General features: G+C 38.3%; 3 protein-coding genes across 13 annotated transcripts in view; 1 reads left to right on the forward strand and 2 right to left on the reverse strand.

Annotated features, from left to right (window-relative positions):
• Nucleotides 1-2,350: 2,350 nt before the first annotated feature.
• On the reverse strand, nucleotides 2,351-7,767 carry LOC310714953 (SH3 domain-binding glutamic acid-rich-like protein 3). The gene is made up of 3 exons (XM_083521066.1): nucleotides 7,601-7,767; nucleotides 6,269-6,436; nucleotides 2,351-3,068 (listed from the first exon to the last, which is right to left on the reverse strand). The coding sequence occupies exons 1-3, from the start codon at nucleotides 7,643-7,645 to the stop codon at nucleotides 3,006-3,008; spliced, it is 276 nt and encodes a 91-aa protein (XP_083377192.1). The 5' UTR covers nucleotides 7,646-7,767; the 3' UTR covers nucleotides 2,351-3,005.
• Nucleotides 7,768-14,427: 6,660 nt separating this feature from the next.
• On the forward strand, nucleotides 14,428-17,513 carry rps12 (ribosomal protein S12). Its single transcript, XM_083521056.1, has 6 exons — nucleotides 14,428-14,538; nucleotides 14,664-14,710; nucleotides 15,835-15,951; nucleotides 16,144-16,246; nucleotides 16,937-17,038; nucleotides 17,423-17,513. The coding sequence occupies exons 2-6, from the start codon at nucleotides 14,697-14,699 to the stop codon at nucleotides 17,483-17,485; spliced, it is 399 nt and encodes a 132-aa protein (XP_083377182.1). The 5' UTR covers nucleotides 14,428-14,538; nucleotides 14,664-14,696; the 3' UTR covers nucleotides 17,486-17,513.
• A 1,844-nt stretch (nucleotides 17,514-19,357) lies between these two features.
• The window catches only part of eya4 (EYA transcriptional coactivator and phosphatase 4), a 55,645-nt gene continuing 51,435 nt past the window's right edge, over nucleotides 19,358-23,567 (reverse strand). For all 11 annotated transcript variants that reach the window (XM_083520926.1, XM_083520929.1, XM_083520930.1 and 8 more), the window contains one exon: nucleotides 19,358-20,062. In XM_083520926.1, the coding sequence (XP_083377052.1) occupies nucleotides 19,982-20,062 (81 nt within the window). In that variant the 3' untranslated portion in view covers nucleotides 19,358-19,981. The remainder of the gene's footprint in view (nucleotides 20,063-23,567) is intronic.

Consider the following 23,567-nt stretch of genomic DNA (forward strand, 5'->3'; position numbering starts at 1 on the left):
GGCTCCTCGTGTCCTGCTGTCTCTCTAATCTCTAATGTCCACAGTGGTGGATGAAATACAAAAACCATGTGCTTGAGTTAAAGTAGAGATGCACTCAGTAAACTATCACTCCAGTAAAACCTTTAAACTTTCACTTGAGTAAAAGTACAAAAGTGCCTTCAAATGTACTTAAGTATCCAAATGATTTATTACGGCTATAATGTTCCTATTATCATTTTTATCACAAGACTCTTTAATCAACTCGGTTTATGTGAAAAGACTCGAATGTTGCTCTCAGCACACTGATCTAATAATAGAATGATATTAATGAGTCAAACACTTTGATTTCTATTACTATTATTATTATTATTATTCTTTTCAACTACTTAAAAATAATTTATGCAAATAAGGCGACGTTGTGGCAAATCAGAGTCTGGAGTTTCTTCCATCGTTTTATACTTTGAAAATGTAGTACTTGGTGTTGAATTGACGCTGTACAGTATGTTGGTGATAAATAGATACACCAAGCACCAATAAAACCAGTGCGCCGTCTGCCCTGATTGGTGGATTGCTGAGTGTTTGACCAGTTTTTATCTGCTCATAAATAAAAAGGTAACGACTGATTTTGCTCAACGTAAAATATTTGAAATCAAGTCAAAGTCTCCCCAAATTGGAAATATTTCCGTAAAGTACAGATACGCAATAAAGCTAAATTAAATTTACTTCATTACTGTCCACGTCTAGAGCGCCATTTGAGAGCACATGGTCTCATGATCCAATACAGGAAGCACAAAATCAAACTGCTCTGTATTTCCACTTCCTACAGTACACCTGAGCTGTACATCCCAAAAACATAAACACTTTATTAAGATGGAAAATTTCACCTCTGACTGTTACAAAAGGCAAACAACGGAGACCAAATAAAGCATTTAATAAACATCTTATTCTTTCTTTTTTTTTTTTTTTGTAATCAATGTACAGCAGCCACCTTCCAAGCACCTAGTTAAGTTAGAAAACATTAGAACGATATGATGACCATCTGACTGATCAGAACAAAGAATTCGATCCGCCTGTTATGGGCCATCATGGCTATGGTAGAATCTGTGACTGTGTTAATAAGGAATTATCGACACTGTCCCATCACTTTGCCCGAGGAATGATTCATCCTGGCAATTTGTAAAGAATAGCTTTAGAAATAAACACCATTTGAGCAACTGCTGCAGGCATCATTATATAATCAGCTCTAACAGTACAGATGCTATCAATACTTTGTGAGCTACATATCCGTCATAAAGTTCACCCAGGGGGAAAACTGTAAAAGCAGAACTAGATACAGATCATATTACACGTATCGGACCAATAAACAGGAAGCAGTAAGTAAAAAAGAATTTATATATTGCAGTGCACAGTTGTTCTACTGCATATAAATAAAATCACAGAATCTTTGGTTTCACAAATCTAACAATAGCTTCCCATTGGATCCTCAGAGAGAAGGAACGTTTCATTAATATCTACTATCTTGTTGAATCTATGCCATCCTCAAGGTCCGTGTGAATGTGGTTCTCGATGCAGGAAGTTGCTCCAGAGGCCGTGAGAAACTTTTAAAACCCATGAAGCCTAGAAGAATTCACCAGCAGGTGTCAGTACACACTTTATCCAGGATTTCAGTGCTGACCTACACCAGTGTTTCCTAATCCTGGTTTTGGGGATTAATACACCTGACACACACACACACACACACACACACACACACACACACACACACACACACACACACACAAACAAACACTACAGGGACTTAATGGTTATGAATAGAAATGGCTCCAACATGCCAGTTTGGTCTCTAAAGGGTTCTGTCAACAGAAAGTTATCAAAAATATCACAGTACATGTGAAAATGACAGGATGTATTGAATCAGATGCTTGTGAGGATGAAAATTAAACACAATCTGATAAACACAAGCAGATAAAAATAAAACTACTTACATTTACATTTACATTTGCGGCATATAGCAGACGCCCTTGTCCAGAGCGGCGTACAAAAGTGATTTGAGTCTCTAGCAATGAATAAATCCACACTGGTACGCAAGATTACAAACTCAATATAAAAAGTATATTAGTATAAGTATAAATACATAATATCTATACAGTATTCTACATTAAAATTCTTTTTTTTTCTGATATATAATACAGTTAATTTTAATGTAATAAAAATTGGTCTACAGTGATAACTTTCCCTTTAAAAAAAAAGTGTGTAACTTAGAATGTGAGTAAAATACACTGAATACTGCAATGAAAATTAAATCTCAATTCCAATGCAGCAAAGTTTTTATTTATTTATTTGTAGTATTAAAAATTTGTCATGTGTACACTTTCATCTGTATGTATATATTTTTATTTATTTAGTATTCATCTATTCTTGTTTACATTCACCTTATATTTCATTGCATTGCTGTCTGGAACGGTACATAAATTTTCGCCCAATAAGCATATTTATACTTCTCTTTGTTTACTTTTTTCACTCAATTATTACATCATCCCATTTGATACATTCTGGAGTCCTAAAAGAAAAAAAGGAGAAACCAAAAGGCAACCCTGGCTATATATATAATCACTGTGGCAAAGAATAGAAAAAATTAAACCACTGACCCAAATTTCTGCCAGTACCTTAAGCACTACATAGTAATAAACAGAAAAAAATGCTGAATCTGTGTCAAGTCTGGAATTATAATGCAATTTGTCCTAATAAAACATCATTTTATAAACGTTCCTATGGCAGGTGTAATTGTATAATGTCCTTAAATGTTAATTGTATGTGTTATCATGTGATTATATGAATTATTTTATTAAATAATGAATAATTAATATATTCAAAATGAATATTTTTAATGTATGAATTGATTATAGGTATACATTTGTTCATGTGGCAGTATATTGTTTTTTTTGTTTTTTTCTATCAAAGCCGTCTATTGCACAGAGATGAGCTTAAGACTCAAAACCAGTCCTCTTCTGACTCTTCGTTCTGACTCATAGTTTGAAGAACTTCTCAGGCTTGCCGTCTTCCACTGCTTCGAAGAACGCTTGGTAGTCCTGTGACCACAGAGAGGAGAAATAAAGCATGATGATTTCATCCCAAGATGATTGTGTCAGAATCAGAAACAGCTGAGAATTTCATAATTTATGTCAAAATAGTTGTAAACACCAGTGACCAGGCTGTATTCTAGAAAATGCATTAAGTACTAAATTTAGTGTGTGTGTGTGTGTGTGTGTGTGTGTGTGTGTGTGTGTGTGTGTGTGTGTGTGTGTGTCTGTGTCTGTGTCTGTGTGTGTATGTGTATGTGTGTGTATACACTGATGTAAATTTCCATCACTCTAAATGTTATTGTGTTTTTAAAGGGCGTTTTTAGTATGTCCTATTTGCTTAAAGGCATATTAGGTAACAGCAGGCAAACATTTGTGAAACACACACACTTACACACTTACACACACCCCTGTCTTTTCGTAAACTGATCAGTTAACATATACAGCCAAGAACACACCCAAAGCAATGTAAAAGCAACATCGAGGCTCATTTTAAAGCCCATTTGGACTAAACTGGTATATAGATGCACATCTACAGAATCGAGAATAAATGTCCTCATAAGACAGGAAAAAAGTGCCCCTTTTACATGATGAACAAATTCTAGGACCTCCTGTTATAACCTATTATATTTTATGATGCAGATAAAGCCCCAGGTCTTCCCTTCGTTTAACTACGGATACGGAAAATGGCTACTGTGTGAATCCTGCATTCATTAATGCATACTTATATATTTTGTAATATAAAATTAACAGCAGGGGCAAAAAGGTGGGGCGATGCTTAGAACAGGGGATCAAGAGCAGCCATTTTCTGTGGCAGCAAGATGAATCTACAATGCATCATGGTAGGGGTGCCAAAATTTTTATGTTTATAGAGGGTTGATGAAAACGGCTTCATATTTTGTGTCAAAATATTTAAAAATAGATTCGTTTTTTGTGTGTTTTAAAATACTGTAAAATACGTTGTACGAAGTTCTACATGAAGACATAAAAATGTTTTTTATTGGTGCCGGCTCAGGATTTTGCCCAGACACGTTGAGATCAGAACAGAAAATTGATCCATATGGAAGAAGGTGGTGAAACATGCAGGCTGCCAGCTCTTATATAGATGTCTAACAATTGATAAATAAATGTTTGATTGCTGAATATTGTACCCTAATTGGAGTAGCTGTTTAGTGGGATCATGATCATGACAGAGATGATTATGTGGAGTTTTGACACTGGACCTCCTTGAGTGTTTAAAGGCTCTGGCATGGAGAAGCTGGTGTTGGATCTGTAATGATCACAGATATTGAGCTATTTTATGAGTTGCTCAGTAGCTCCTAGTTTTTTTTAAATGTATTTTTAATTTATGATTTTGTATCCCATTAAATGGATGATGGCTGACACATTATATATTATTATATTTATGATTAACAATTAAATGATTCATTAGTTAGAAACTAGTTGTTCAACATTAAACTGTTGGTTACGATAAAAAGCAACCTTCATCTGGGAAATGACAGTAATATTTATGTGAATATTTAATCTGTTAGCTGATTGAATATGTTAGATTTATTGGGTGACTCTGACAGAGAAAAGCTGTTGCTATTAAACATTGTTTACTTAATCAAGTAAACGAGTCGGTGGACTGGTGAAGGAACAGATCAAATAGACCAATTGATGGAAGGTTTACAAAGAAATTTCATGCTCCTTCATAAAAGTTTTTTAGTATTTAAAATGAAAAAATACAGTGGTTTATTTTAATACACTTTGTTTTGTTTTTTTAAATCCATTTTGATGTATTTTTGCCCAACAAATATATATATATATATACCACCACCATGCTTCACTGTAAGGATGGTATTGTCCAGGCGATGAACAGTGCCTGGTTTACTCCAGACATGACTGTTAGCATTCAGGCCAATCTTTGATTTTCATGGTCTGAGAGTCCCTAAGGTGCCTTTTGGCAAACTCCGTAAAGACAGAGAAGTGGCTTCCGTCTGGCCACTTTATCATACAGGCCTAATTGGTGAAGTGCTGCAGAGATGGTTGTTCTTCTAAAGGGTTTTCCTCTTTCCACAGAGAAGCACTCAAACTCTTTCAAAGTGACCATCGGGTTCTTGATCACCTCCCTGACTACAGCCCTTCTACCAAGATCACTCAGTTTGGCCGGTTGGCTCAGCTCTAGAAAGAGTCCTGGTGGTTCCAAACTACAGACAATTCTACAGACAATTCCTTGGCCTTCATGGCTTGGTTTGTGCTCTGACACACACTGTTAACTGTGGGACCTCATATAGACAGGTGTGTGTGTCTTTCCAAATCATGTCTAATCAACTCAATTGACCACAGGTGGACTCTAATCAAGTTGTAGAAACATCTCAAGGATGATCAGTGGAAACAGGATGCACCTAAACTCAATTCTGAGTGTCATGGCAAAGTCTGTGTTAATTATGTACATGTGATTTTTATAGTTTTTTTGTTTTATATATAAATTTGCAAAGATTTCAAACAAATACTTTATTCACGTTGTCATTATGGGGTTTTGTTTGTAGAAGTTTAAAAAACAAGGTAATATGTAGAATGCAGAATTTTGAAAATTACGGCTGTAACATTACAAAATTGAAAAGTGAAGCGCTGTGAAAAATTTCTGGATGCACTGTAAAGATAATCTAGAATATTCTATGAATTTACTATTCATAGGCCTTAATCTTCTTTACTGTAAAACTCCACCCTGAATATAATCACTCTGTGTTTATACTGTAACACGATATCTGGCAAATTATTTGTGGACACCTAACTATCACACCTACATGTCCTTGTTAATCATCCGATTCTAGATTTCACTTTTCCTTTACTGTTATAAAAATTTTCATTTTTCAGCAAAGTCTCTCCTCTAGCTTTTGTAGGTTTGTAGCTTTTTTCACCTATTCTTTGTTTCAGCTCAAACCTGGACCCTGTAGGGTTTAAAAGGTGAGCAGGCCATTACGTGAAAAAAGTTAGCATGTGTATGTTCGGTTATCTTGTCATATATTACACATATTACTCTTTCAGTTATAAATACACATCCAATTTGTTGATCAGACATTTCGCTTAAAATTGTCAAACCCACTACAATGTTTTTTTTTTCCAGCTTTCAGGCTTAAATATTTACTTCAGAAAGGATTTCAAGCTAAAAACAAATTCATTGAATTGAACTCTGCTCACACGAACATGTCCTTAAAGTAACTCACCCCACAGTATTTACTTCCATTAAAGACCTGAGGAGGCATGGCTTTGGGGTTTCCCACCTTCTGCCTCATCTCATCCCTCAAATCTGTGCTCTGAGTGATGTCCTTGGCGAAGTACTTGATGCTCTTCGAATCAAGAAACTGCAAGATTTCACCCTGCTGTTGCTTTACCTGTAAATGGGATTCGATTTCAAACAGTAAATACAAACTACACTTTTAGCTGTTTATCTCATCTAGAAAAGCACCAGTGAAGGTTTTTTTATTCTGACCAAGCAGAAGTCACACCTCATTTCCAGAAAGCCAATATCAACTAATTAATCAGGTGGAAACGAGGCGTACAATGGCTCCTGCTTGATTGGAATGAAATCCTGCAAACGCACTGGGTCTTTGCGAATAAGATTTTACCTGCTTATCCATTTATTCTATACTTTTTTTTTTGCTTTCAATCCTTATATTTGAGAATACTTTGTTATTCTTATTCAATTATTTACAATGTTTTGAATGCTTTCATATGGACTTATAGTCCAAAGATACTATGTGAACAGGACATCTTTTTTTATTTACTATTGATGTCTCTGAAAATGTTTTTCCCTAGGTTGAAAAAGTAGGAAATGATAATTACAATACTAAATATATCAAACTGCAATGACAATACCGAAGTTAAAGAGTTTGGGTAGAAGAACTACAGCATAAACTGCTTTTCAGTTTATCCAGAACAATTAAAGCGACTCAGGCATTATGTGGCGCCGTGGTATAGCCGTGATTACACGGTGTTTTCACACGATATGTCAGGATGCCTGTATAATGCCAAGGACCTAATCTACTCTTAATGTGAAACTACATTCTAACTCTTTCCCTCACTATTTATTTTACAATCTCATACTCATGAGAAATCCAACGATAAGGTAGTGGTGCAAACAGAATGAAATGCAACTAAATGATGAAGCTGTGCTGATTTTGAGGTTGGTATTAACTTGAAAGTACTAATGAGAGAGCCATAAATCCCATTGCACTACTATTAACAGGTCAAACAGCATTGTGTGTAATGTACAGTAGGAAACCAGAGAAAGAAAAGAATTTCAGTTATTTTATAACAGAATGAATTTTGGACACAGTTAGTTAAAGATTGTTTATTATAAGGATTTCCTGTAAACGGTTATAGACTTGATTTAATTTATGTTTGCTGATCTGGAATAAACCAGAGAGCCAACCCATGACACATGAGAGAGGAAGAAGTAATGAGATTTGAAGGAATTATGAATTTATTAGCGACTCATTTTAAAAAATAAAACATTTATTATAAATAAAAGTAATAAAAATATGATGGTATTTTACCTCTCTGGAGCCACTTGCACTGCTGTAATACACTGTAATAGACATGGTGTAGCGTAGAAAAGATGATCTGACAGCAGCGACAGACTGAAATGTAAGTGTAGGTGTGTGTGTGTGTGTGTGTGTGTGTGTGTGTGTGTGTGTGTGTGTGTGTGTGTGTGTGTGTTTGTGGTGTGCTTGCTAAATTACTCAAGGACCAGGTAGGCAGGTTCTGACATGATTACCACCTCAGCCACACCTCATACACACACACACACACACACACACACACACACACACACACACACGCACGCACACGCACGCGCACGCGCACACGCACACGCACACGCACACGCACACGCACACGCACACGCACACACACACACACACACACACACACACAGTTCTCATAGTGTATGTCTCAGCTTGATTGAAAGTAGTGTTGCATGGAGGTGATATGGGTAATAAAATGTGTGGTCATAATGTGATTTTTGAGCATTGCTTCCACATTTAGTCCCAATTTGCTTTTATAATTCCCTCCACTCTTCTGGGAAGATGTTCCACTAGATTTTGGGGTGTGCTTATAGATACTTGTGTTCATCAGCCACAAGGGTGTTATGAAAGGCAGGTACTGATGTAGGTGAGGAGACCTGGGGTGCAGTCATGGTTCACATTCATCCCAAAGGTGTTCAGTAGGGATGAGATCAGAGCTCTATAGCAGCAAGATCTTCCTCTCCAAAGCATGTAAACCAAATCTTCATTAAGCTTTGTGCACAGATGCATCGCCATGCTGGAACAGGTTTGGGTTTCCAAGTGAATGCTAAATTTTATTATCTTCTTCTTCTTCTTCTTTCGGCTGCTCCCATTAGGGGTCGCCACAGCGGATCATCCGTCTCCATACCACCCTGTCCTCTATATCTGCCTCTTTTACACCAACTACCTGCATGTCTTCCCTCACCACATCCATGAACCTCCTCCTTGGCCTTCCTCTTTTCCTCCTACCTGGTGGCTCCATCTTCAGCATTTTTCTACCAATATAATTCATGTCCCTTCTCTGCACATGTCCAAACCATCTCAATCTCGCCTCCCTCACCTTGTCACCAAAACATCCTACATGTGCTGTCCCTCTAATAAACTCATTTCTAATCTTGTCCATCCTCGTCACTCCCAACGAAAACCTCAACATCTTCAGCTCTGCTACCTCCAGCTCCACCTCCTGTCTTTTACTCAATGCCACTGTCTCTAATCCATACAACATCGCAGGTCTCACCACAGTCCTATAAACTTTCCCTTTCATTCTTGCAGATACTCTTCTATCACAAATCACTCCTGTCACTCTTCTCCACCCACTCCACCCTGCCTGCACTCTTTTCTTTACTTCCCTAACACACTCTCCATTACTTTGCACTGTTGACCCCAGGTACCTGAACTCCTCCACCTTCTCCACCTCTTCTCCCTGCAACCGCATCACTCCACTGCCCTCCCTCTCATTCACACACATGTACTCTGTCTTACTCCTACTGACTTTCATTCCCCTTCTCTCCAGCGCATATCTCCACCTCTCCAGGCTCTTCTCAACCTGCTCTCTACTCTCACCACAAATCACAATATCATCTGCAAACATCATAGTCCAGGGAGACTCCTGTCTGACCTCGTCCGTCAACCTGTCCATCACCACTGCAAACAGGAAAGGGCTCAGGGCCGATCCTTGATGCAGTCCAACCTTCACCCTGAACCAGTCTGTCGTACCTACTGCACACTTTACTGCCGTCACACTGTCCTCATACATGTCCTGCACCACCCTCACATACTTCTCTGACACACCTGACTTCCTCATACAATACCACAACTCCTCTCTCGGCACCCTGTCGTACGCTTTCTCTAAATCCACAAATACACAATGCAGCTCCTTCTGTCCTTCTCTATACTTCTCCATCAACATCCTTAAAGCAAATAAGGCATCTGTGGTGCTCTTCCTCGGCATGAAACCATACTGTTGCTCACAGATGGTCACCTCTTCTCTCAACCTGGCTTCCACTACTCTTTCCCATAACTTCATGGTGTGACTGATCAACTTAATTCCCCTGTAGTTACTGCAGGTCTGCACATCTCCCTTATGCTTAAAGATCGGTACCAGCACACTCCTTCTCCATTCCTCAGGCATCCTCTCCCCTTCCAGAATCCTGTTAAACAATCTGGTTAAAAACTCCACTGCCATCTCTCCTAAACATCTCCACGCTTCTACCGGTATGTCATCTGGTCCAACCGACTTTCCATTCTTCATCCTCTTAATCGCTGCTCTCACTTCCTCCTTACTAATCCTATCTACATCCTGCTTCACTAACTCCACATCCTCCAACCTTCTCTCTCTCTGATTTTCCTCATTCATCAGCTGCTCAAAATACTCCCTCCATCTTCTCAACACACTCTCCTCACTAGTCAACACATTTCCCTCTCCATCCTTTATTGCTCTAACTTGCAGTACATCCTTCCCAGCTCGGTCCCTCTGCTTGGCCAATCGGTATAAATCCTTTTCTCCTTCCTTAGTGTCCAACCTCTTATACAGTTCCTCATATGCCTTTTCCTTGGCTTTCGCCACATCCCTTTTAACCTGCTGCCGCATCTCCTTGTACTCCTGCCTACTTTTCTCATCACTCTGTCGATCCCACTTCTGTTTTGCCAACCTCTTCCCCCTAATGCTCTCCTGCACTTCCTCATTCCACCACCACGTCTCCTTGTCTTGCTTTCTATTTCCAGATGTCACACCAAGTACTTTTCTAGCTGCCTCCCTCATCACTCCTGCAGTAGTTGCCCAATCATCCGGCACCTCTTCACCACCACCGAGCCCCTGTCTGACCTCTTCCCTGAACCTCACACTACACTCTTCCTCCTTCAGTTTCCACCTTCTTATTCTTTCAAACCTTACTTTCCTCCTCTTCTTCTTCGCCTCCAAAACCATCCTACAGACCACCATCCGATGCTGTCTAGCTACACTGTCCCCCGCCAACACCTTACAGTCTCCAATCTCCTTCAGGTTGCATCTCCTACACAGAAGATAATCCACCTGTGTGCACCTTCCTCCACTCTTATACGTCACCCTATGATCCTCCTTCTTCTTAAAATACGTGTTCACCACTGCCATTTCCATCCTTTTAGCAAAATCTACCACCATCTGCCCTTCCACATTCCTCTCCTTAAAACCATACCTACCCATCACCTCCTCATCACCTCTGTTCCCTTCACCTACATGCCCATTAAAGTCTGCCCCAATCACCAATCGTTCTTTCCTAGGTACACCATCTACCACTTCATCTAATTCACTCCAGAATCTTTCTTTCTCCTCCATCTCACAGCCAACTTGTGGAGCATAGGCACTGATGACATTTATCATCATCCCTTCAACTTCCACCTTCACGATCATCACCCTATCAGAAACTCTCTTCACCTCCACTACACTCTTACTGTATGCTTCCTTCAGAATCACCCCTACACCATTTCTCTTCCCATCCACACCATGATAAAACAGTTTAAACCCACCTCCAATGTTCCTGGCCTTACTCCCTTTCCACTTGGTCTCCTGAACACACAACACATCTACCTTTCTCCTCTCCATCATATCAGCTATCTCTCTCCCTTTACCCGTCATAGTACCAACATTTAAAGTACCAACCCGAACCTCTACTCTCCTACACTGCTCCTTTTCCTGCCGTCTCTGTAGACGCCTTCCTCCTCTCCTTCTCCTCCTTCGGCCAACAGTAGCCCAATTTCCACCGGTACCCTGTCGGCTAACGATACCTGTGGCGGTCGTTGTTAACCCGGGCCTCGACCGATCCGGTATGAAATTCTCATTTGTGATCCGCATATTTGATTTGGCACATGTTTTACGCTGGATGCCCTTCCTAACGCAACCCTCCCCATTTACCCGGGCTTGGGACCGGCACTAAGAGTACACTGGCTTGTGCCCCCCTAATGGCTGGGTTGAATGCTAAATTTTATTATAACGCATCTAATTTTATTTTATTGCATTAATATAATAAAAAATATATATTTATGAAAACATATATAAGGTGTAGAAATAATATAATAAAATAATAATACATATATAATTAATATATATTTATCTTCTATAAACCATGTGAACTGAATCACAGCCTAAACTAATGTCCAAGCGGCTGTTAATTGACTGATAATTGTTACAAAATGAATTAACAACGTCTTATTGACCAATCAGAATAAAAAATTCAGCAACACTTTTATACAAAGCATTAAAATAATTTGGTTTTTTTTGCTCGAATACGTTAAACAGGTATCCTTACGGTATGGAAAAGCAAGTAGCAACTTTAAAATACCTTTGACACATTAATGCATTAACTGTGTTCGGCGTTGGATTTCTTTTCAGGAGGTCTTGAGTTTAAAACCCAGCACCACCCAGCTACCCTTGTGTAACGCTTAACTGCTCTGTTGTATAAATAAGATAACAGTAAGTCTGGATGAGGGCGTCTGCCAAATGCTGTAAATGTACAATGTGTCTGTAATGAAAAGCTGTATTATCCATAACTTAAAAAATGTCTTAGAATGCTATTTTTTTCCAGTTATAAAACCCACTGTGCTGCAGTGAAAGAACGTGTTAAAACCTACACACCAGTGGTGTGCTGAGGCAGTAACCTATCAAGATGAACAGGTATGAAGCTTGACATATTGCTGGTAAAACCTGAAATACTGGTAAAGGTACTGGAGAGGAAAAAAACAAGTGAGCCGTAGATAGAACTTGATAGTCATTTATAGTCGTAGTACAGGTACACAGCAACGAAATGCAGTTTAGAATCTACCAGAAGTGTGAAGTCTAGCATTGTGCAAATAAACAAAATGCACTTTAATATTCACTAGACATAACATTCCATCGCTGCCAGGCAACAAATGATCACTAGAGACCCACAGGGACGTTACAGATTCATCTATAAGCGGTATAGTACAGTTCGCATTATAACCTTTCAGAATTTCTATAAGGGTTTCAGATGTTTTGAGCAGGGAGGTAAACTAGAAGCAGAGAAACCAGGGCCAAAGTCAGGGTTAGCAAGGTCTTCTCTGCTGGCCTAAACACTAAACGTTTTAATGTATTCTTTGTCTATGTATATGTATTGAATTATTTCCAATAATCGGTCCTATTCTATTCTATAATCTTTTTAAAATCATAATCTCCATGTCGCCTGAAGCTGTTGCTTTGACCAATCCGATTGCAATATGCTTACTCCAAAGCCCTCTAGAAGGTATCAAATAGGTTGCCGTTTTCATATCCCTTTGATTGGATGTTTGGAGAGTGCACTAGCAAGCTACAAAGCTCAAATATTTATGTGTGGATTTAATAGCTAAGATTTTATTCCATAATGTCTGACAGAGGAGAAGAAATTGACATGTTCGCAGATACACTTTTGTACATTTACAAGGTGGATTTCACAAAAAAAGCTGGACTTCATAAGGAAAGGTCTTCCTGAACGGTCATTTTAAACAACTTTTTCTTTCCTGTAGAATTTGCACCAAAACACTCAATTTTCAAATCCCCAGGAAAACTGTAATGTCCAAAAAAAAAAAAATGCAGGAAAACCCACGTTTTATGAGGTCAATATAGATGCTAGAGTTGATGAACCTCATTGGGTTTCTTGCTTTAGTAATGTTTTAATTCTCACCGCATGAGATTCCTGTCTGTGATTTGGCGCTCTGTTATACTGCGTTTCTCTATTATATTGATGGTTTTTACAGCCGTGGCATCATAATGATGTTATTAAGAGGTGGATTGACTCCGGTAGGACACCACTAAAGACCTGGGTGTGAAATGCACACAAAGGCCACTGATATACGCCTCACGATGATTGACTTTAAGGAGTTATAACAGTGGTGTTGATGATGTACAGGATAACACAATGCTTGATGCCACACCAATGAGAATGAGTTCACTTTTGAGTTTGGTTCCTCTCAAGGGTTTCTTCCTCATGTTGCCTTGAGGGTTTATTTCCCTGGCTTTCACCGGTTTGTAGCGGCGGGCTATTCTTGAACGATCAGTTCATTTTGAACGAGTCTTTAATGTGTCTCAGAAGAACGAGTCATCTCAAAGAGTGATTCGTTTATATTTTACTGACTAAAGCATCGCAAACTCTCTGTAGGTTGTGTACAGGAAACTGAGCAGTTCATCTCATGAGTCCTCTGATCGAGTCTTTTGAACTTCATAGAGGCTACACAATGCAAGTGATAATAGAACTACTGACACGGACCAGATGATATGAGAGGTGAACCTTCTCATTCTGTTTAATATCATTTAACTGCATTGCCATATTTTCATTATTGGAACGATAGACAGTGTTGGTGTATGTAGACGTCGGTTGGGGGATCTACTTATTAAAACTTAAACATTTTATTCGATTTCTAGTCAAATGAACTTACTGAGTAAAAAAAAAAAAAATGTTTTCCTTTTGATGAGAGATTCAACAAACCAAGTCACTAAAATAATCAGATTTTCTTATTGGGCATCCGAATGTTCTGAAAAGTTTGTGACAATAATCATTGTTCAAAACAAAAGCTCAGAACCAGAAAATGGTTTCGAAGGGACACAAGTCATCACAAGTGAACAAATGATTATTATGGGGAAAAAAAAGTTATCATAGTATTATTTTTCAGAAATATATTAAACACACCGTGGAGCGCCGACTAGTGGTGGAGGAGAAACACATTTAATCTCTAAAAATAAAAAAAGATTATATATTTATATATATTTAGTAAACTGAAAAAAATAAATAAAAGATCTATAGCATATAATTTGAAAAATATAAGAAAATACGTATAATTAATGACGATCTTGAGAACATTTCGTTCAGGCACTTTGCGGGACACCTCGCGGGTCCTTTCGCTATTAAAACATTGTTGTCGCGGTGATGACGTCCTCTTTCCCCCGCTGTCAGAGGGACGATCGGGTGAGTTTTTCCGGCCTCCAGTTAAAATCCGTTCAAAATAAAATCCATCCGTAAATAAAACGGTTTCAAAGTGTAACCCAGAAGTAGAATATGAACATGAAGTGGTTTATTTGTGTTCATTTCAGAGTTTTGTGTCCAGCGTCCATCGCTAATCTACAATGGCCGAGGAAGGGTAAGCATGACTGCTACACAACCGTGTTTACATCAGTACACAAATAAAGGGTTAGAAAAGGAACAAATTGTGCAGCTTGTATAGGATTTAACACGTGCGTTTACACGCCGAAATGCGTATTTTGTAAATTACTACACAACTGTCACGTGACTGCGATTAGTTGTGAATTGCTATGATCTCTATAGCAACCGTTCCTTCATTCATCCCCTTATTCAAATATTCCTCCTCTCTATTGTCTAAAATGTGTATATATGAACAACAAATGCACGTGTTGGTTTGCATACACTTACACACAACTATACATATGTATTTGTATACATTTGTGCAAACACGTGTGTGTATACGTTTATATACTCATACCCTGACGTGTACCCTAACCATTCTTTTTTTTGTTTTGTTTTATATTTAAAATTTTCTTTATACACTCTATTCATACAAATTATGCATCCCTTTTTGAGTTGTTTGGCTGCATATTTAATAATCCAGGCCTCATTAATATTCATGTTTCCCCAGTTATTTAAATTTTACATGGAAGCTTCTGATTTGCATAATTTGCTGAACTCTGACTTGGGCGTTTGTATCGCATAAACTCACTTCTTTTCATTCTAGAGACAAACGTACCAATTCTATAAATGTAAATCTTTACAAATCCCGCCTGGTTTGCGGCGTCTCCCACGTATGTGAACACGTGTATTTATTTGAGTTGAGTTTGAGCTTCGTGTTTTAAGCGAAAGTTGTGATGTTCTTGTATTAGTGTAATTTTATAATTGCAAATTAAACAAATTACATTTCTCATCTTTATGGTGAACCTTTTTGATGGCAGCCGCCATCCTTGTAAGAATACTGTGGATTTGAGTTCTTGTTTTGAGACTCCGTATGCATTTTCTCAAGTCAGTTCACATAATAGTGTAGAGAAAAGCATTGTAAATAAAGAGATGCTCTTCGTCTTGATGGTGAAGGTTTAGTCCTCAGCTGCGATGATGACTCTTATGGTCTTTAGTCGGATACCCCTTCACTCTTCATGAGTGAGACTTCGGGTCTGAGCGTGCTGCTGGACGTTGCCTATGAAAAGCTTTTTGTTTTTTTCTCTTGTGTTTATTGAATTTGTATTTTTTTCTTCAAAGCATTGCTGCCGGAGGTGTGATGGATGTGAACACCGCCCTGCCCGAGGTGCTGAAGACCGCACTCATCCACGACGGACTCGCTCGTGGAATCCGGGAGGCCGCCAAGGCTCTGGATAAGTAAGAAAACTCGGGTTCTTTTTGTTCTGAAATCTACTCGTGCTGCATCTGTGATGATGATTTTTGGCTCCCTCTACTGAAGCCTTTGAGGAAAACCGCCAACTTGTTACCCAAATTCTTTCTGAGGTGTTGCTGAGTGGTTGTCAGAGGACTGGAGTTGAGAATTTTGCCTCATTATCTTTTTATTTCTAGGCGCCAGGCTCATCTGTGTGTCCTTGCCGCCAACTGCGACGAGCCCATGTACGTCAAGCTGGTGGAGGCTCTGTGTGCCGAGCACCAGATCAACCTGATGAAGGTACGTGTGTTTGGATCAGCTCTTCTAAACAACTCGGGGGTTGTGTCTGTGATGACAATATGGCTCCCTCTACTGAATCCAGTGAGGAAATTGCCTTTGTTACCCAATTGTTTCTGAGACGCACTAACTAATAAAATCTTCAGCTGGGCAACAAAAATTCCAATGTATTTGTTTTTATACGTATACAAATATGCACAGGTAGTCTTCTACTTGCACTGGAGATACGTTCTGATGACCCCATCGTAACTTAGAAGCAAGTCTAGACAAGGCCTAGACTACAGTCTTTTAACAATACAGTTTGGCAAACATGAGCAATTTACACCACCGTATTATATTGAATATACAGTGTATAAGAGATTAGGCAGATGATTAGCACCAGCAGGTGGCAGTAGTCGGTATTCCTAAGGCATGTAAAAAGTAGTAGGAAATAGACACTAGTTTTAGGAATTTCTTGGATTAAGACGTTGCATTTCTGATCAGAGTGTGGAGTTCAAATCCCAACACCACCATCTGGACTTTTTTTAAATTTGGCTTCCATGCTATATGCTATGATGCACTTTTTTTTTTTTTGAATATACCCACCTTCTGACTGAACCAAATGTTGAGGTTCTTCTAAAAATCCGGTTTATTTGAAACTTGTAGAAAGTTCCTCTCTGAAATGCTCACACCGTCCTTGTTTTCTTCTTACAGGTAGATGACAACAAGAAGCTGGGTGAGTGGGTTGGTCTGTGTAAGATCGACAGAGAGGGCAAACCCCGTAAGGTGGTGGGCTGCAGCTGCGTTGTAGTGAAGGTGAGCGACTTTATTTCCACCCTTAGTTTCTTACAAGTTTCAATCGGAGTTTTTCTTGGAAGCAGCTTAAAATGCGAGACGTGATTTGCGGCTCGGTTTCGAGCAGGTTTCAGCCAGAACGAGTCCAGACACTGGCTTTCTATGCCTTGTGCCTGTTTTTTGTTTGTTTACTGGCGAGAGCACGAGCCTGAATCACGAGCCTCGAGATCCAAACGTGGTCTCTGAGGTCCCCAGAAAGGGCAACAAACGAATAACGATGTGTAGTAATCTATTGCCTCACTCCTTCACTGTGGGGTTTTAATAACCTCGTGTAATCGAGTTAAACCTTTTTTAACCTCATACCTTTTTATCATCTCTAACGTACACTGCCGTTTTCTTCTGCAGGATTACGGCAAAGAGTCTCAAGCCAAGGATGTCATCGAGGAGTACTTCAAATCAAAGAAATGAAGAACCGAATAAAAGCCTTTTGACGATATTCCTTGCAAGGTTTCTTCATTTAACAAAACTTTGTGTAGATCTGCTTTGTTCACAATCTGGAATAGGAGTCGTAGACAGTGTTTTCACAATCTAGATTAAAAATAGTTTTCATTATTGTGTAAAATGAACGATCTGTTGAGCAGCAGTCAGAGATCCACTCGATAAAATGACTCCAGGAAAAGTCTCATTTTTAAACTTGTACTTGAGTAAAGGTACAAAACTGTTTACCTCTAACTGTACTAAAGTATCTAAAGTACTATGATTTATTATGGCTATAATTTTCCTATTGTTTTTACCACAAGACTCAGTTTAAGTGAAAAGACTGTTTCTCTTAACACACAGATCTATTAATAGGATGATTATGATAATGAGTCAAACACTAATTGATATTTATTACATTGATCACAAGCCCAAAAACGTATTTTTAACTGCTTCAAAAAAATCGTGTGTTGTGGTGAATTAGAAGTTTTGTAACTGAAGCTGAACTATATTTTGGTGATTGATGCCACCAATCGCCAATCAAAACTACCCTGAGTTTTTATCCACTCATAAGTAAAATTAGAACGACTGATTCTGCAAGAAACGTATTTTGAAATGTAGTGAAGTTAAAATATCCCCAAATAAAAATACTTTGGTAAACGTGCCAAAAACCTAAAGTACAGTTAAGAATTACCATGTAGTACTGATGTGAGCTACTCAAACTTATATGAAACCAATGGAAATGTTCTGTACAGTGTTTTTGATCAACATCTCCAGTCAGGACTTTAAGATAACGGTAAAGCAAACTCTTGGTTCCACCTGAGCGCAGTAACACAATTAAGTGGATAAAACGCTACCCATCCTGAGGTTGCTCCAGCCCCATTCACGTCCCACCTTATAAAGATTGTGGACCTTTAAAGATGTCAACCCCACAAACCCCCCTGAACCATCTAGAGACGTACCACCACCAATTGGATCCCACTTCATGTGGCGTTTTGACATTGGACCTCCTTGAGTGTTTAAAGGCTCTGGCATGGAGAAGCTGGTGTTGGATCTGTGATGATCGCAAATGTTGAGCTATTTTATGAGTTGTTCAGTAGCTCCTAGTTTTATAACCATAATGACTGTAAAAGACTGTAGAAAAATCATTACTCATAATCTTACACTCCAGTGCTCATGTTAGTTCTCACTCTCCAGTGTTCTGTATTATATTCTATAATCACTCTCTTGATGTCACCCAAATGAGGATCAGGTTCCCCTTTTGAGTCTGGTTCCTCTCATGCTCATCAGGGATAAATACACATCGTTCACCTTAACTGTTAAATTCTGTAAAGCTGCTTTGAGACAATGTCTGTTGTGAAAAGCGCAATAGAAATAAACTTGTGATAAAGAAAACCGTGGTCAGTGTGTAAGGAAATTGAAGTGAATGTTCAGTTTAATGTTGGATCTGAAGGTCTTAAGCCACAACTGGGCCCTTGACCCTCAACAGCTTAGTTGTATAAATATGTAACGTTTCTGGATATGGTGGAATCGATGTAATAAAGCATATTCAAAGTGTAATTAGGTATAAAGGACATTTTGCAATGCTGTTTTAACACTATAAGGTATTTTACGTTAAGTTTTAGTGTCCGCTAGCTGGCAATGACCAAATTATCAAGCTGCATGAAAGTTTGTGAAACTTTGCCATTACATAATGCGTCTAATAGTTGGTTTTGTGTAGCAAGATGTAGGTCCACATTTTTTCTTTTTCTTTCTTTCTTTTTTTTTTTTAAAGAAGTTTCTTTTCTGCACTCGCAGCTTCATAATTAAGATGTTACAATAATTTTTTCACATCAATGTTGCAAAAACAAACAGAAAACAAACTTGGAGTGTTCAATCTTTCATTTTCAGTCTTTGTCTACATACATTTTTAAAATGAACAACAACAACAACAACAACAAAAAATAAACCCCACACAAAACAGTTCATAAGGCACGACAAATTATACACATACTTCTTTGCCAAAAACTTACAAAAAGACCAAATGAAAAAAAAATAAAGATAATTATGCAAACAGTCTTTAATGTTCAATTGAGTTCCTGTAAAATAATTTACACGAGTTATTAATGAATCTAGGCAAGATTGTACAGATCTATCGGTGTATAGCGGAGGACGACTGCACTATGGGGTCGAAACTCCTCTGAGCACAGAGCAGTAGATAGAAGGAGTTCTGTTTGTCTCAGATTGCATCGAGATGCAGCGTGTGTATATAATGTAAGACATTTTGTGAGCGCTTGACGAGCCCGTATTTTGAGCGTTTAAAATCCCCATGTTTTCTTCCCCAAGACTGACCGAGTCTTATTAAGACAGTGCAGAGTTATCTCAGAAGCCAGAGAAATCATAATTAAAAAGACAGAGAACACAAACCAACGTAAAAGGGGACTGCAGTGTAATGTTTCTTAAATAGTTGTACAAAAAAAAAAAGGCTTATGATACAGCTGTCGAGTGTTACAGGTACTCGAATTCCAGTGCTTGGTGGAGGGCCAGCAGGTCCGAGTGACTGGATATTCGCCAGAACGGCATGTTGTGCTGCGAGGAGAGAAAGAGATATCGGTTGATTTGGGAACTTGTGTGTACGAGAAAGCAACAGAATCCCATCACACCACAAAACCACCCACAGACAGGTTATGAATTAAAGGAAAAACACTATATATATATATAGAGCCTTTGTAAAGCGCAAATCCACAACGAGTCTTCGTACTAGACTGGAGTGATGAATACTGTTCAACATTTCCCTTTCTGACGGAGATGATTGTTTTCTCAGTGGCTTTAGAGCGTCGTTTAGATGAAACTTGTTTAAACTCCACATCGTGTCGTCACTTGTGCACATTTCCGTGATCAAATTGCGAATGCTTTTGTACATTTATTTAATGGACTGTGCACAAGTGTCTGCTGTTTCCTACATTATTACTAGTTTATGTCGTGTTGATCAAAATATATTTAATAGTTTTAGGCCCCAAAACAACTCGGCATCAGTTCATTGCATTGAATGCTAAATGGTTAAACCAGTTGTCATCATCTAATTGATGAATTGTGCAGATGAATCTTAAATGTGAGTTCCGAGGCGAGTGAATGGCATTAGATCAACCGCAGATCGACTGGTTCTCTAAAACAGGCCAAAGGTGAACCTTTATTGGCGACAGAGCGAAATACGGTATTACAATTTCTGAAAATGGACGAACGACCAGAAACAAACGAACACTAATACAGTACAGTACCTGTAAAATGTGAATCCTGTCCGGTCTCTTAAAATCAACATCCCATTGTGCGTTTTTAATATATCATTATAATCCAAACCCTAGTTTCCACCGGGAAACACTAAAACCCTGCGCCGTCATATTGACAACATGACAACATTTTGAGGATCTTGTTTGTGATGGTAATGAGATGTTCTTTGACACAAATAATTACATTTAAAAGATAAACTAAGGATTTTGAGAAAAGTACAGGCTTTTGCAAGCAATCCAATGTGTTCTACTTAAACAAATTGTTTTGAGAAATGCACTTTCTGGCTTGCAAATATTAATAATGATTCAAGAAAAGCTCCAAAGCAACTGGGAAAAACTGTAATTAGTATTACATCACTTCAGAACCTCCCTTAGATGTTCAAGGATCTCATGGCCTAGCTTTTGCATGATCATCTGGTACAATCAGAAGGACTTTGAATTTATTTCCTCCTTCAGGGACTCCAGGTGGACTCGATACACATAAGAAGTAGTTAATAAACACCTAAGTCATTTCCTTTAACTCATCACCTTAATATATAAACTGAGTTGCCAGTGTTTTAGGTACATCTACCATGTACCTGCAAACAACCATCAGCTTCTTGCGGTCGAAAACCGACATTAATGAAGAGCTCTGTGAGGCTCGACCTAAATTGTGCATGAAAAAAGATGAGTTGTAGTCATATGGTAGGTGGACCTAATAATCCGGCAACTCGGAGTGTATCATTTCCCTTTATTTGGCGTTAACAACAACGAGCCTCATTTGTGAATCTCTGAGTGAAACTGGTGGAAAAGTTTCTGTAAAGAAAAAGAAAAAGTGCTGTTGGCTTTACAAAGGTTTCAACATTGCTGTCACTGATGTTTACTACTGACTCCACCTCTTTCATGTATAGGGTGTCATTACTTTTGCATTAATAGAATATACAGTCATTTAATTGATTATTTGCTCTTTCAAGTCTTTCAAGTCAAAATCTTTCATCTAACTTTGATATGCAACAGGCAATGCTTTTTTTTTTAGTTTTTTTTACAAATAATCTGTAAAAAATTTATTTTTAATATTATATATGCAAATTGGCGACTCTTCAGATCTCATTTTGGAACCCTTTTTTTGACAAATGAGGCACGATGTTTTGCGACCCTGTATTACTTCTATAGACTTTACTATATACACTGTTGGAAACATTTCTTTTGAAAAGCCCACTACTGCAACCAGAAACCCGACAGGCAGATATCACACAATTACACACAGGAGAAGCTGAAAACAATGACACTAAGTTACCCACAATGAAATATCAATAAAGGGTTTATAGAAAGATTACATTTGAAGTGGAAAAGTGCTAAGGATATTGCTAAAAATGTCTATAATGTGCAGATTAGCAAAGTTGATTAGCAAAAACAAAACCTCATACAAACCCTTTATGGATGTCATAATGTAAAAAATTTTCACAGAATTAAGAAAATCTTGCCAACAAGCATTTTTCAGTACTGAGTTCACTTTTTTTTTTTTTACAATACTGTTCACAGATCAGACATGAAAATTAGTCAAATCTATCGGTAGTTTAATTTGATGCATGGTGTAGGCTAGTCAAATCCAGTTAGTCAAATACAGTAGTTTAATTTGATGCATGGTGTAAGCTTCTGTATTTTGTAGTTCATTTTGATACACAAGTTAATGTATTTGGTGTTTTATTTTAAAATACATTTTGATGTTTTTTTAAATAAAACACCAAATGCATCAAATTAAACTACTGTATTTTTGTATGAAAAAAATAAAAACACTTTTACAAGGAAGCATGTAATTTCTTTCTAAACCCTCCACCAGTTGGTCTATTTGAGTACACCGACTCAGTTGATTAAGTAAACAATGTTTAATAGCAACAGCTCAGAGTCACCCAATAAATCTAACATATGGGGAGGAAAAGAAGAAGGCCATGAAGTAGGTTTATGGATGTGGTGAGGGAAGACATGCAGGTAGTTGGTTTGAAAGAGACAGATGTAGAGGACAGGGGGTTATGAAGACGGATGATCTGCTGTGGCGACCCCTAATGGGAGAAGAATTTAAAATACATGTATCAAAAATGCTGAACATCCCTGCTAGCATGTCAGTATTTTACTGAATCCTGAGGTAAAAATGTATTGCAATTTTCTCGAGTTGGTTTTGATTTTATTTATTTAATTAAACGAAGCATGCTGAAGAACACAGAACATATTGTTCATGAAAGCAGTTAAAAACAACCTTTGTGACATAGTGCCTTACCAGGCTGCCATTAGAAGATGGTAAATTGTGGCTATAAGGGGGTTCACAAGGTCAACAACAGAACTTAAATAATCTGTAGCATGGTATTAATGGTGCCAAAGTGTGCCAAGGAAACCTTCCCCACACCATTATATCACCTCCACCAGCTTGAACTGTTGACTCAATGTAGGTTGAGTCCATTGATTCATGCCGTATCATCTGGGTGACTCATCAGAAATTAAGTTTCATCAGACCAAACTATCTTTTTCCATACTTTGGCTAGGATAAGTCTTGGTTGACAGAGGTGGAACCTTGATCGGATCTCCTGCTGGTGTTGCCCACAATTGTGCAGACCGGTTTATCTGAGTTACTGTTGCAATTCATGATATATTTTATTTCTAAAATATTTGATTTGGAATGTAGTGATTAATGGACAGAACTTTGTGGACACCTGACCATAAGATTTGTGCATGCTTTTTGAACATTCCACATTTAGTCCCCATTCGCTGTTATAATAGCCTCCACACTTTTGGGAAGATGTTCCACTACATTTTGGAGTGTGCTTGTGGAGATT

The sequence above is a fragment of the Silurus aristotelis genome (genome assembly GCF_946808225.1).
Source record: "Silurus aristotelis genome assembly, chromosome: 19".
NCBI classification, from domain to species: domain Eukaryota; kingdom Metazoa; phylum Chordata; class Actinopteri; order Siluriformes; family Siluridae; genus Silurus; species Silurus aristotelis.